At 32.3% G+C, this 15,748-nt stretch overlaps 1 protein-coding gene across 1 annotated transcript in view; it reads left to right on the top strand.

Annotated features, from left to right (window-relative positions):
- The window catches only part of LOC145280188 (uncharacterized), a 152,756-nt gene extending 138,175 nt beyond the window's left edge, over positions 1-14,581 (top strand). The window contains exons 4-6 of the mRNA XM_080131951.1: positions 9,700-10,006; positions 12,110-12,235; positions 14,320-14,581. Coding sequence (XP_079988077.1) covers positions 9,700-10,006; positions 12,110-12,235; positions 14,320-14,580 — 694 coding nt within the window. The 3' untranslated portion in view covers position 14,581. The remainder of the gene's footprint in view (positions 1-9,699; positions 10,007-12,109; positions 12,236-14,319) is intronic.
- Positions 14,582-15,748: the final 1,167 nt, after the last annotated feature.

The following is a 15,748-nucleotide window of genomic DNA, read 5'->3' as shown; positions in this document are numbered from 1 at the left end:
GTACAGGATACTTTCGGGTGTTAGTAGTTTTCTAGCACGGTAGAGAGAGCCTACCTTTCTTGCAGCGGCCCTGGCAATGCCTTCAATGTAATTGTTCCAACTCATGTTTCCTGTGAACGTTAGGCCAAGGAGTTTGAAAGATGGACTCTCAGATAAAGAGTCGTTGGCCATTGCTATGGGTGGTAGAGAGGGTTTCTTGTAATTATTGAATGAAACTAGTTTAGTCTTGGCAGCATTGAACGCGACTAACCACTTTTGTCCCCATTTCACTACAGATTGGAGGTCTTCCTCTAGTGTTTCTGCCATTTCTTTAGAAATGTGTTCATTCGTCTTCCTGTCGTGTCTGCCATAGAGTGTAGTGTCATCAGCATATATACCCATCTCAGAGGCAATGTTGTCGGGGAGGTCATTTATGAATATCAGGAACAATAGAGGTCCAAGGATAGAACCCTGGGGCACTCCCGCATTTATATCATATTGTTTAGATGTGCGACCGTCGAGGACTACCTGGATTTTTCTCTTATCTAAGAAGGATTTAATTATGTTAAGTATTCTACCAGTGATACCGTATGATCTGATTTTACTGAGGAGACCCTCATGCCATACCCTGTCAAAAGCCTTAGATATATTTAGAGCTACCGCTCTGCCTTCCCCCGCTTTGTCCAGTGAATGGTATATACGTTCAGAGATCACAGTGAGGATGTCTGCTGTGGAACGGGCTTGTCTAAATCCATATTGTTTGTCAGTCAGTAGTTTAGCATCTGTAAGATGATGGACTAGAGCATTGTTAATTATGGTCTCAAATATTTTGGCAAAAAGTGGGAGGAGGCTAATGGGGCGATAATTTGATGGGTCTAAGTATTTTTAACATATTTTATTAACTGTTTGCTCATATTATAAGCTCTATTTCCTATTTGGTTTTATCGAGCTTTTACATCTGGCTGAGAGAATTTTATAAATAATAATTCTTTAATATTTATAATATACTTTAATTTTACCATCTTGGATCATTTTGGTAAATTCAATTGTAATTTTTATTTTATATATATTTATATATAGTGATTTTGTCTTGTTCTGGGGAATGTCTGTACCAAACTCCTGTCTGAATTGTTGGTCTACAGACTTGACTGCTGATATATCGGGGATTTGGACATTAGAACAATTTCAATTTTGTTTTTATAGGCTTTGAAATAGCTACTAAGGGGACACAATTGAAAATAAAACAGTTGACCTTGGCAGGAGTAAGTCAACTTACGTTGTTACTTTTCCTATTGCTTTTGCGCGTGTACAAAAGAAAAAAATCATAGGTCAATTTCATTTATATTTTAATCTATCGTATACATTTGTCAGTACCTCAAACGGTAAAGATGCTTGATACATAATCAACAACTAAGGCTGGACCGCTAAACCTTTTGTTTATTCTCGTTGGATAGCACCCACAGTCAGATGTTTTTAGAACTTTTGAAATCATTACTATATATTGGATTATAAACAATACATAGTTGGCTCTCTAATAATAAAGACGAAATCTTCATGAATTAAAATATAATATTTATGCGTATTTTACGATCGGGCAACGCTAGCTGACCTGCTAGTATAAATGAAAAATTGGATCATCTGAATTTGGATTTTACTTTTATGTAACTTAAATTTTAAATTCTATTACAAACTTTTCTTTGGGTCTGAGATTGCAAAACTCTCAGCTATTTCAACAGCTGAAAAGGTTTACCACAAATCCATTAGTACAAGACGAAAATAAGGGAACTATCGATGACTATATTAGCAATCTCACCTGCATACTATGGCGGTCTATTTGATTACTTTCTTTATTGTGAGTTAGGATTTATCAAGACTTAGTGAACACACACGAGGATAAATTTTTAACATGAGAAGACGTTTACTTAAGAAGAATTGATTTTCAAAGATGACAGCTAAGCAAGTATTTATTTACATTAGATTTGAAGACAACCATGCTGTAGTTTGTTGAGAGGCAGACCTGTCGTATCTTGTACCGCAGATGGGATGTTCTAGAAAATAAGCATTGCCAAATGGAAGTTTCGTAAGTTTTTTTTTTTTTTTTTGAAACAGAAAAATAGCAGTTCTTTGCTGTGGTTGTAAATAAACGAATATTTGGTGTGAATATATTTCAGGGGCACCGAGAATTGGAGCTTAACCGAGCATCTACTATGAACGATACATAAAAGAAAGGCTAGCAATATTTTTTGTGTGTGAAAGAAGTCGTAGGGACAAGAGAAGATTTGTTCCTTGATAAGTTTAATATCGCACAAGACAGGTGTGTTTTTTTAATTGCTAAGATTAAGTAATTGTAAAATTCAGCTTTCGAGATGCACAAACGTAAAGCAAAATAATTACATTAAAAGCAAACTTGTTTCCGTGCAAAAGGATATCGTTAATTAATATTGAATCAATTAGTTTATTCAAACAAATATCTAACAAATAAGAATTTGTTTCAATTCTTTAGATTAATTGACCTATTTTTGGTGTTCACAAAATAAGAAACGTACACATTATAGCCAGCTAACGTCTTCCCTAATTTTCTGCTGAGCGATACCGGAAGCAGCGACAAAAAAAATCAGTCCCTTCGCTTCTCGTTTACGCCGATATCTCCCCCGTGAATGGACACTTTTTTTAATAGTTTTAGTGAGAGGAGCTTTTTCCAATTTAAAAGCAATAAGAATTATTTAAAACAGTATTTGCAATGTTGTTTATCAGGAATTATTGAAAACACTTATTTTTAATCTTTATTTAATTAAGAATTATTGAAAACAGTTTGGTTTTAAGAATTATTAGAAAATATTTTGTCCAATCTTTTTTAAGGATAATTGAAAACATTTTATTTTGGGAATATTATGTATTGGATAGGGTTTTATGATGTTCGAAATATTCTCACTTTGATTTACATAATTTCATAACATATTTATTATGATATTTCAAATAAACATCTTTTATTTTTAGAATTTTATAAATATTACATTTGTAAAATTTCAAATAAAATAAAAATATTATTGCTTAAATTTTGTTATTAAAAGATCAAATAAAGATTGTGTTATTTTTATCTTTTTATAATTTGTTAATATTTATTGTATACTTTTTTAATAGTATCCTTTATATATTTTTTTTATTTCAATAAATCGCTAAAATATACAATTACTGAATAAAAAAGCGAAAGAACTGATTTGTCTTGTCACCACTTCCTATAGCGTTCTGCAGAAAATTAGGGAAGGCGTTAGCTGACTTTAAGCAACGTACGAAACTGACGTTAGACACCAAGCATTATTTTTTTACATGGAGGTCACCACTTATCAAGGCCCGGAAGCCACTCGGGGATAAGGGTTATTGCGTGTACAGTACGTTAATGTTGAGATTTGATAGTGTCTACTTAAGGGGGTGGTTCATCAGGAATTTTATTTATGTTGGATTTGAAGATATCCAAGTTGTAGTCAGGTGGGAAACAGGCAGACGGAACAGAGTTCCACAGGCGTGCATTTCTAAGAAAGAAGCTTTATTCATGGAATCTACGTTTTGGTTTGGGCACAGATAAAGAGTGGGAAAATTTTTGACGGTGGTTTCAGCTAGACGGGTGTTTTTTCCTGAAAGATCGGCGAGGGGGGACCAGGGATTGGAGCTCAGACGCCCACCTGCCATGTAAGTAACGATAAAACAAAGACAGGCTCGCAGCGTCTCTCCTGTGGGAGAGAGGTTGCAGGGAAGAGAAAAGGGCATCGCCAACTAAGCCACGAAGCCTATTTCGTACTCTGTCAATGTAGGATAGAGTATTTAAGCAGCTCCTGCCCAGATGTGGCACCAGTACTACTTCCTTAGACGTACTTGGCTTTTATATAAGTAGAGAATTGCATCAGCAGTGAGATATCTTCTGGGTCGGTAGAAGGGTCCTATCATGCGTTTAATCTTACGTTAGAGTGGTAGCCCCTTGAAAGATAAAGCTTTTAAATGTAGTTACGTACCGTTGACATTTATATGAACCCAAATTTTCAAATTTTTGATAAAAGTAACAATTTCTAGTCATTAATTGGTTTTTGTTTTAGTATTTGATAATTAATATGTTGTCGAACAGAACATAATATTTAAGTAGTAGATAATCGGTTAACGACATGGACATAGGAGGACTAAGTTTAAATCAAGTTCGTTCCACAGAAACAGTTGTATCAAACTAACATCTAATATCATGCCAAACCTCCAAGAGAGAGGGTTAAAATAAGATAACATTAAATGCTAACATAATCACTTTTAATTATTGCATGCATTCATAAAAGGCAAAACGGACAAATAATCATTTAGGGAAGTCATTTCCAGTATAAACGGATTAAGCGAAATATTTTAAAATGTCGAATTTGGCATGTCCGATAATCTATTCTTCTTCTTATGCGGCCACCCATGAATCAAAAAAAGCCACGATTTAATTGAATCTGCGCAAAGCCATTACAACTGAAAGTGACACGTTTAAATCTCGGTGAACATTTTAAACGAATTCAGAGATTAAAGTTTTCGTTTGAAAGACAACACAACACTCTACGATCTGCGACAATTTTTATTTTAACTTCAGTATTCGCCAGATGTGGAACCTAAAGATTTACAATTTTAATATAGAAACTTGAAATAAAGGGTGAAGTATACAGATATTGCATATCTTAATGGATATATTAATATTCCGAAAAGAAAAGTGAATTTTGAAATGTACCTATGAAAATGATAAAAATTGACTGCACCACTTTTCACTGACACCGTAATTCGCATCACTTCTTAATTTCACTATGTTCTCGCAGCTTCCAATAAGACATCACGTTTCAACAAAGTACCTGTGCACAGCTTACCTTCCTAAAAAATGAACTCTCCTATTCTTCAAACCGCTTGCTTATATACAACGCAAGATCGATTAATTTGTCTACGATCGGCGAGAATTTAATGTAAGTTCGCGTGATCTTTAACGATAAAATCATCGAGGAGCCGTGATTTTGTTTTTTTTCTATTATCTATCATCTGAACCGTACAAGACGCGCAGACACGTGGGCGTTTTAGAGGCAAGTAGTTTTTGTACTTATAATTTTTTCTTAAATCATAAAATAATCTAATTTATAAAACCTACTATATCTGTCTGTCTCCCTATTTTCAAACGCTATCTCTTTCAAAACTAAAAGTTGCAAAGCGGCGCTAGGGGCCTCAAACGATTAGATTTTTATGGACTGTTCTTTTATGGATCTTGGGCCGGTTAAAATAGTTTTTAAGGAGTCAAAAATGGGTCAAAATTGAAAAAATCCTTATACATTTTGTATATTCATCTTAGTTTATTTTTAAGCATGCCTGTCACGTTGTACAGTGGTAACGTCACCAGCTATGAATGCTACAGTTTTGCTTTCGGTTCCAATTCTAGTTGAAGGCACCCAAATACGTTTTTTTTTACTTTTAAAATCACGACTCTATAATAATATATATATAATATATACGAAATCTGGAGAAATTAAAATATCGTATTTAAGCGTATTTTACGACCGGGCAAATCTGGGAGCCTCCTCCCGCTAGTATTTCATAAATGGTTGTTTTAAATATCTGAAACACGGAGGTCATTGCTAGAAATGAACTGATGACCTTGTTCCCCAAATCTTTCCATTTCTTCACGTGTAATCTTAGATGCGTCGATTTTATCTTTTTTATTCTTTAAAATATTTAATGTTGCATACGACGATGATGATTATTTATCGCAATAAATATAAAGATAAAGTTAATTATTTTAATTAAAGACGAAGAGATAAAAAATAAACGTACTTTATTGATTCGCTAAAGACTTGGAAGTTTAGTTTAATTTTATGTGGATTTTTACATTTAATTCATTTTGTTTTGAATCATCGTAATGAACAAGAGTACAGTTTAGAGAGAGAGTAGTAAGACGGAAGGAGAGGCTAATCTCATTCATCTACATATACTAGAAAAGTACATAAAATGAGTTTGGTCTTTAAAAATTCTCAGAAATAGGTTGATCTCATCTTTGATTTTGTCTTTAAAATACTCACTGTTGCAGATGATGATGATGATGATGATGATTGATCCCAAGGGACGAAGAGATAACATAGTTAGTCTACTTCGTTGGTTCGCAAAGAACTGCTCTACGAGAGCTATTTAAAGTTAGATGCAATAACCCACATTATATCCCAGCCCCTACATAGACGGAGAACAAAAATGAAAATCGATTTCTTGACATTTAATTAATTTTATTTTTAAACCTAAATTGTAGCATTACAGGATGTGGGGTTGAGGAGAAACAGAGGAAGAAAAAGGCGTTATTCTCATTCGAAAAGTAAGAATCTCGTAGATCGCTCATATAAACCTCCTTAATCAGAACTGCTATTCTTGATTAGCATTATGATTAGTGAAAGTAATTTTTGGTCCCTAAGTTTCATAGAATAAAGCGTGTTTCGAAACATGTAATTTTCTTGCATATAAATTGATGCAGTACAGAATTGAGCTGGCAAATATCATTAAATATTTCCTTTTAGCACAGGTCTACTCAGGGCAAGGTACTCGGATTAAGTTAATTATTTTAATTAAGACGCGGTCTTAATCGCATTACGTTAATTAGACAATTTAACAGAATGTGTAATAAACAGGAGGCGGTAAATGAATGAGGTCATTGAATTCCTATGAAATGGAAAAAGAATAGAAATTGATGGAGGCTAAAATGTCATTTTCTATTAGAAACGCCAGGGACAACATCTGACGCAACCTAATAAGATAATGGGGTTTTATTTATTACCAAACTTATTTGAATCAATTTGAGAACCTGCATAGTAAGCAGTATACACACATTCGCACACACGTACACCCGTATATAAATAAGAAAGATTAGAATATAAAATGGAATTTAAAAACAGAATGAAATATGTAAATACGCATGTAAACCGCATTTCCCTCGTGAAAACCGACTTCAGTATCTATCAGGTTAACAAGAAAGTTCTTGCAGTTTTTAATTTTAAATTCAGGTTAACATATTTCGGCCTAAACAAAGATTTATTGATCGAAATAAGTACCATCAGAATCAACAAACTTTTGCCAATGCAAAATAAGTGTATTTATGTCAGTAACCTAAAAATATTGTATTCTCAGAGTCGATAAATCGTTAGAGGGGTTTTTGATATCGAGTGTTTTTAAAAATTTCTCACACAGAAAGTTGCCGAGATGCTTGAAAAAGTGGTAGACGGTACATGAGAGGTCTGGAGAGTATGGCGGATGAGGCATTGAAGATATCCTCTGAAGATGATGAGAAGTCCAACCAGCTTCGTCAGAATTCATAGATGGACTGAGTTTTAATACCAATAAGAATGGGAAAAAATCGTTGCAGATGAAGGGCAGTTAAATTAGAAGGAGAAGTGGGAGGGGAGGACGTTTGAATTTAAAGTAGTAGGAGTGTATATAATGAGAAGGGTGTTTATTATTAAATATTATGTGTTTATGTTTATAGACGCTGTTGTAATTTATAACGGTTTAAGTTTAAATTTTGAAGGATATTAGTTTTATTGTATATATTTAGGATTTAAATTTTAAGGTGGAGAAAACAAATCTATTAAAGAATAAGAAATAGAGACGAGACCAGGACAAAAACAAAAAGCTTGGTTGAAATAAAAGTAGGCGATGGGGATGGGGAGAGATATTAGGCAGACAATTAAAATTGTAAGTATCGGTTAGTTATTAGTAGTTATTTTAACAGATCACCATGGCAACTGGTTGCAAGGTCAGCATTGGTCGGCGTGGTCTGGTGGGAGGAGGAAGAAGAAGTGAGAGTGGTAGGCGGCGGGAAAATTTGAATAATATTTTTTATTTTTTTATTTTTTGAATCGTCGGATGCTAGGGTTGAAAGAAGAAAAGAAGGGAAAATAGAAGGAGAAATTAAGGAAATATACGTTACAGGTTTTTTTGTTTGATAATATAAAAATAGGTAAGAATATCAGTAAATTAATCAAATAATAAAATAATAAAAAATATTACTTTTGGAACGATCCCTGTACGTCACTATATTAATATTAATTACTTATATTTAAAGTTTGCGTATGTGTATGGCATTTATGACGAACATGACGAGTTACCGAACTGTGTGAATAGAAGTTTATGCCATGTAAGGGGTTTTGTTCGTATTCTTTGGATTGTGAACAATAGCTAAGACAGTCGAAGTGCAGCATCAAGCTATGGCGAATTGATGAATTATGAGGCATAGCTCGGTCGACATGGTCTTAACAGGTTGATCGTCAATAATGACAACGGCAATAATGAAAATCAACATGTTTTGGTAGAACCACCTCACAAAGAGACCTAAGATATTTTACGTCTACGTAGGAGTCACCTGCGAAGAAGCTCGCCTCGCAGCTGTTGTGTGTATAATGATGAGAATAGGGGTAAAAGATGGAGCCAATTTCATTAATAAAAAAAATAACTTGTGCCGTTTGAAAACATGGAAGAGAATGTTGCGCAGCGTACAGTCAAACTTATAAAAAGAAAAAGTTGAGTATGAAAACAGAGTGAACTGGAGAAGACATGAACAACGGTTTAATGTTAGACAATGATTCATGATTTTTTGGCTTTGTGCACGTTTTCTTACAAAGTGGCAAATGGACCGCTAATCGACTTTTAATGATTTCTGTGGTATAGTTGCATGTCCCAAACACACTAACATTTTTTTATCTATGGTTACAAATATTTTCTTTATTTTATAAGATTACACGTTTTTAGTTATAAGTAAACTTCATTTATCTTTTTAACAAGAATTTGGATATTTTTCTTTGTTTTGCGTTACATTTCATTCTTTTGATTTGACAATTATAAAGATTTCTAAAGTCAAAGTGTCATGAAAGAATCCATTAATTGACCTCCTTTCCGGATAAAATTGAAGTAGCTGTCGTCTCTACGATGAAATTGAAAAAGGATTTTGTTTATTTTCGTAGTGACATGATTTGTTTTACAATAATTTGTTTTACAATAATTTGTTTTACAATAGTTTGGAATATGAAAATTCGAATACATAAAAAAATTGATTATATAACTTATCCTCATGACTATTCCACGAAAATTGAAATATAAAAAAGCATGATTATTTCAATCGAGAAAATAAACATTTCTGTATAGCTTACTTGCCAAAAATATATTATATAGTATCCTATATAAAGGGGATAGAAGCAGGAAAAGGGAGTGGAAAAGAGGAAAGGGCGGAAGTATATTTCAGATTATAAATAAGATATTAATATTTATTCCTTTTTATTTAGATTCTTTTGACTACTGTTCTAATCTTGAGTGTTATTTTCCACAACGTTTTAGTCGACGTAACCTTCGACCTTTTTTAAGTGTATCTTTCCGAACCTCGGAATTTTCCTGTCGAACTGCAATAAAGATTTCCGAAATATAGCCTCATTTAATGTGTAGAGTTTGTAAAAATTATATATACGCGCGAGCCGCGAGTATATATGCCCGAAATTGTATTTAACTTATAAAAGCTAAAGATTAATCTTTGGAATAAACGACGTATTTGGACAACGTAAGTATTTTCCCTAGTTTATTTTAATCTGACGTTCGCTGCGTCTAAAAATTAACTTATATTAGTGAAGTATAAGTTGAACGTGATAAAAAGATCGCAATAAAACTGAAAAAAAAAACTGCATAAAATGTTCTGCATATTTACAGGCGCCCAAGTGAGGTTGATGAAGAGAGTAAGCAGCGGCATGCGTTTGCGAGTGGGCACTGTGGCAGCAACTACCGGACTCTTGGTTCTGACGGACGCGGAAGTGCTAAGAAAACATCGGCAAATGGTGAACATCACGCTGATATTGGTGCTGGTAGCGATGGAAGCGGTGTTGGTGACGTTGGTGGTGGCGGCGGCGGTGGTGCTGGTGGCCGACCTAAAAGCAGGGAACACAAGAAAGAACGACGGAATATCCTGAAACGACTACCAAAAGAGCAAAGTTCCGAGGTGCTTCATGCACGCCGACAGGTAAATTTGAATGAGTTCGTCTTTAATCGATATTATATTTGACCAATATTATGTCACCGTTTGCCTGGTGGCATAAAACGTTTCAAGCACCTTAAAAATCCACATTTTAAGGTTTTAATAGTTAACTAATTTAACGCATGTTTTCTAATAAATGGTTGGCGATTGAAAATTATTAATATTATTCTGCTTTCTTAAACGCATTCTCAGTGGAGATAACGTCTGAATAGTTACGTTCGTGTCCTAGTACTTCATTTTGTTGTCTTTGGATTTTCGACTTATCATTGATTTTAACATCCATTCACTTGAAATTATTTTTCTTTTTTCCCCACTTCTGCTTTTTTGTTTTTTCATTTTCACGATAGTATCATCTACTCCATACTTGCGGTTTCATTATATATTTTACGAGCAAAATCTTATTGCAACTCCTTTACAGAAGGAAAGTATTTTGAGAAGGGAAGTATTTCTTTCTAAAGTTCGCGGATTAAGGACAAACTATTTTATTTGTGCTTCGTTTCCAAAAATAAATATGTTTTTAACTAAAATGTTTTTCAACATGATTTATTAAATTTTCGATATTATATATAGACATCGATTTTTTTAATATAATTATCCAGTGACACATATTTCGTCGTCATCGACTCATCAGAATGGGTGAATCTAGCGAGATTCGAAATCGGGACCCATCGGTAATGACCCTGGCCTCTTTATCCGCTGGTCCATCTCGCCGACTATTGATGTTATTTGTTTTTATTTTTGCGATACGTTTTTGAATGAATTCAATTATTTACGAAAGTGCATTTTTACCTAAATGCGAGTTGGGAATAATTTTCCCTTTAACCAATTTGATACTCCCATCTTAGGAGTGGTATTATAGTGTTTGTTTGTTTGTTTGTTTGTTTGTTTTTAATATAATTATCCACTGACACATGTTTCATCGTCTACGGCTCATCAGAATGGCTGAATCTAGCGAGATTCGAAACCGAGACCCCACGCACACAGAATAAGTTAAGAGTAAAGTTACATAGTAACTTTATTACATTATAAATTCAATGAAGGTTACAGAACATGGATTAAGAAAGAAACCGCTTTAGGCCATAACATTTCGAAGCTAAATGCTCTTCGTTAGAAGAGGAGAAAAGGTCGGTATGATAATGTAATAAAATTCCTATATAACTTTACTCTTTATCTTCTTAACTTATTCTATAGTTTGCTCCACTTAACAGCGTCGAGCTTTTTCATCTTTATATGTTCGCCTTATCATTGAAAATTTATTTTGCAGCTTAATTTTATTGCTATATATGTGCCGGAAAGTAAAAGAGTCCCTCGCTTATTCTACCATGTAAGACTGACAATTTCCTGTCACTGTTATATAACTTCCAAGATATGTAGCTCCCTTGGAGGGCAGGGGTCAGGATAAGCAGCTATCCAAACTCAACGGTTTTCGCTGATGACTTAATAGAAAGAGAAATATCTCTCTGCTCAATTGCAACGTAAGACTGGAGGTTTCCATTCTTGTAATGCAACTAGTTAGATATGTAGCCGTACTAGAATTCTAACTAGAAATTTTCACTTAATCGATTTTAACTTCATGTGGTAATTTACCATACTAACCCCAGCTTTACACGTTAAACAATATTGCATTAGTACTGTCGTTATCCTTTAAGATAACGTTTGAACGGAACTTCTCTTTTTCGGTCTTTCCATTCTTTCATAACTTTTAGAGACACGGTGTGTCGTAATAATCGGTGTTATAGCCTCTGCGATTTTTAGAAGAGGTGAGTAAAGGCGAATAATATTTTCTTATATTTCAGTCTTTGGCATACGTGACGTAGACGATAGAATAAACTACTTAAATTCTACCAGATATAGTGCGGACATTCATATTCTGCGATGGTTGTTAAATATATGAATGCGCAATTATTCACATCTCGTAAAAATATCAACGTATGTTTGAATCAGTTATAATTGGCTGTGATTTAATCTAAAATGGCCCTGAAGGAGTTGGTATGTCATTCAATTGAAAACTACGACATCATGATTGATCTGATTGCTTTTTAGTTGTTATTTATGTTCAATGATTTATTTTTTTATTTAATTCAACAGGTAATCAAAATGCTCATCGCCATCATCTTGACTTTCCTCATCTGCTGGGGACCAAAACTGATTTTTCGCATCATTCGACGGATTGACCCATCGGCACACGGCACCAACCACAGTTACTTGATTAAGGTGAGTTTCTTGATGAGAGTGTTTAAATCATTTAATGTACCATCTGTAGAAAATTGGAGAATATAATGAGACTATATTCTCTTGAAGACATTTTCTTTTCAAAATCATTCATTATTAAGTATCGCATTTTAATATAAAATTCCTGCGATTAAATTATTTGCAACCAATATTCAAACCGTTAAATCACATACGGAATGTTTACTCTACCTTTCGAAATAGCTGTCTACTTTTCTACAGTGCGGACACTTAGTGCGCATGCGTACAAACAAAGACAATCTTTAAGTGCGAAATGACCTCTACCTCTTCACCCAAAATGACTGTGGCTTTATTTTTTCAAAATTTGTTCGAAGCCATTTATTCAATTGTTGAATCTTAACAATACACTTCCCATAACGCTGTACCAGTTACAACAGCGTGTTCAACATTTTAAAAAAAATTACTACGCAACGAAAATACACTTTATGTTCATACATATTTGATCTTGATAATGGCTGACAGGATAGATAATGGATTCAGGGAGAGTACAAAACTGTGGTTAACTGTTCCTTAAATAATTGGTACACGCTGAAGTGACCAACAGTTCCCAAGTAACTTTCTAGTTTACGATCACGCTAAAATCGAGGTTTCGTCAGTATCTTCCGACACTGTGCTTAAACAGCCGGAAGATGCCGAAACGCTTAGCCAATTAGATTGCAGCAGACGAACATTGTTGATAGTGAAGTAAATATTGCTAAAATTCAGTAATTTAAGAAAATTGATTGAAATTTATCATGGAATGAATTGAGTTCAGGCAGACGCCTTAGTCTTCCGGGTCAATTATTAAACTTTGTCAGAAAAGAACATTTATAGTGATAACGATAAATAACAGCACAATGTCTTTTTATCTCTGATTATACAAAAATCAACTTATACCCACTCATTACCTAGCCTTTTTCGGTTATTTACGTAAATTACCAGAAGATTCTGAAACTATCATGGGTCGTAAACTGATCTAGAATCGAAATGAGTTACTAAATAATAAACAAAGATCCTACACAGAATAAGACTGATTCAATTTTATTTTAGAAAACATATGACCATAATGCATGTAAAAAAGAGCATAGTAAAACTACAGAGAAAACATTTTGTAAAATAAATAATATGTATATATGAAACTTTTAAAGAGATAATTCTCAAATTATTTCATCAGTCATGATCCCTTGTTTTGTTTTCTCAAACTAAAATGTATTTAAATGCTAGTATAGAAAAGTATTTTAATTATTGTTTAGTAATAATTTATCAACTATTATTGCTTTTGAAGAAATATATTTCTATTAATATATTAATTATAATTTGAAAAGAAAAGTGTTGTAAAATGTTATTATAGAAGAGTATTTTATATTATTATAGATGAGTATTTTTTAATAAATAAAATTTTTAATACTTTATTAATTATAATTTTTAAAATCATAGAAGAGTATTTTAATATTATTATAGAAAGTTATTTTTAATCGATATAATTTTATTAGTTTATTAATTATAATTTTAAATATTATAGATGAGTGTTTAATATTATTATAGGAGAGTATTTTAATTAATTAAATTTTATATAACGTATTAATCATAATTTTAAATAGTATAGAAGAGTATTTTAATTGTATTATCAAAGAATATTTTAATAAATATAATTTTTAATAACTGATTAATTATATTACAGAAGATTATTTTAATATTATTATAGAACGGTATTATTAATAATATAATTTTTCATACCTAATTATTTATAATTTTAAATAGTCTAGAAGTGTATTTTATGTCATTATAGAGGAGTATTTTAATCAATATACTTTTTAATAGTTTATTTATTATAATTTTAAATATACTTGGACAGTATTTTAATATTATTATAGGGGAGTATTTTTAATAAATATAATTGTAATAACTAATTAATCATAATTTTAAATTTTATAGAAGAGTTTGTTAATGTTATTATATATAAGTATTTTTAATAAATATAATATTTTCATCATTTATTAATTATAATATTATATTTTATAGGAGAGTATTTTTTTCAGTTTATCTTTCATTGTTGTTGTTTTTTACAGTCTGTGTTTGACATCTTCCCATACATCCAATCCTGCCTCAACCCAATCATCTACTGTTTCATGTCGCGCAACTTCCGGAAGAGTATGCGTTACGTGTGCAACACGCACTGCAATTGTTGCAACCTCAGCAGCCGCAGCAGCTCTAGCGAGACGTACGAACTTGATACGAAGAGCCTAAATGGAACAAGTTTAACCACTCGGGCAACCAAATACGGACAGAGCGTTATTAGCAACGATGAGACCACAGCCAGAGAAAATTAGCCAAAACACACACACATACATACATATATATATATATATATATATATATATATATATATATATATATATATATATATATATATATATATATATGGTCAGAAAATATCGGGGTTAGATAAGGTCACAGTCAAAACTGTGGGACGTTGGATTTGGATAGTAAATCATGTTTAGCTCATAAACTTATTAGGTTTTATTATATAATTACACTATTCTTATGTGCTACTCAACAACATTGTACATTAAATATGTATATGTGTGATGTGAAGAATATCTTTGGAAATTGTTAATAAAACAAACTTATTTATGCGTCATCCGAATGTAAAGTTTTAATAAATTTCTGAATAGTTATAAGAAGGGTACATTCATAAATCTTATCAGATTTCTCACATAAATTATGCACAAAGCTGACGATTAAATGTATGGAAATAAATGATAGCATGAAAATTAATAGTTCTAAAGTTTTTAGATGAGGGTTTGTATTACTTGTTTTGATCGGAGTATTGTTCTCATATTGAGTGTTGTTTGTGCCCCGTTTTAAAATATTTTATGTTTTCTTTTCCAAAATGGCGACCAATATGCATGGCGAAGGTCAAAGGCTACATCGACTGAAACGTTGAACAAATTACACCGTTGATGAGAACAATGGTCAAAGCAAAACAGGTAATAGGTGCAAATTAATATACCAGGTTAATTATTTTTAATCAGTGATATAAATTTTTATGGAAACCAGACACTGTTTTCTCGGATAACTTTCAATCCATATATATATATATATATATATATATATATATATATATATATATATATATAAAAATTACAATTAAATTTACTAAAATGATCCAAGATGGTAAAACTAAAGTATATTATAATATTAAAGAATTATTATTTATAAAGTAACCTCAACCAGATGTAAAAGCTCGATAAAAACAAATAGGAGATAGAGCTTATAATAATGTTTTATTAACTATTTGCTCTTATATATATATATATATATATATATATATATATATATATATTGCATGTTTATAATACACACCAATATTTTTTAATAATATGTGTATTTTTTAAACCAGATCTGAAATCTTGAGGTCTTTCTCCTAGACGGTACCTCCCCATTATATAAAATGAATGTCGGTTTAATTAATTGTGCCACCTACCAGCATTTTTA

This window comes from Euprymna scolopes, chromosome 7, assembly GCF_053919585.1.
Source record: "Euprymna scolopes isolate OS-2025 chromosome 7, ASM5391958v1, whole genome shotgun sequence".
NCBI classification, from domain to species: Eukaryota; Metazoa; Mollusca; class Cephalopoda; order Sepiida; family Sepiolidae; genus Euprymna; species Euprymna scolopes.
The sequence above is the reverse complement of the archived record's forward strand: the minus strand, read 5'-3'. Positions and strand labels throughout refer to the sequence as shown.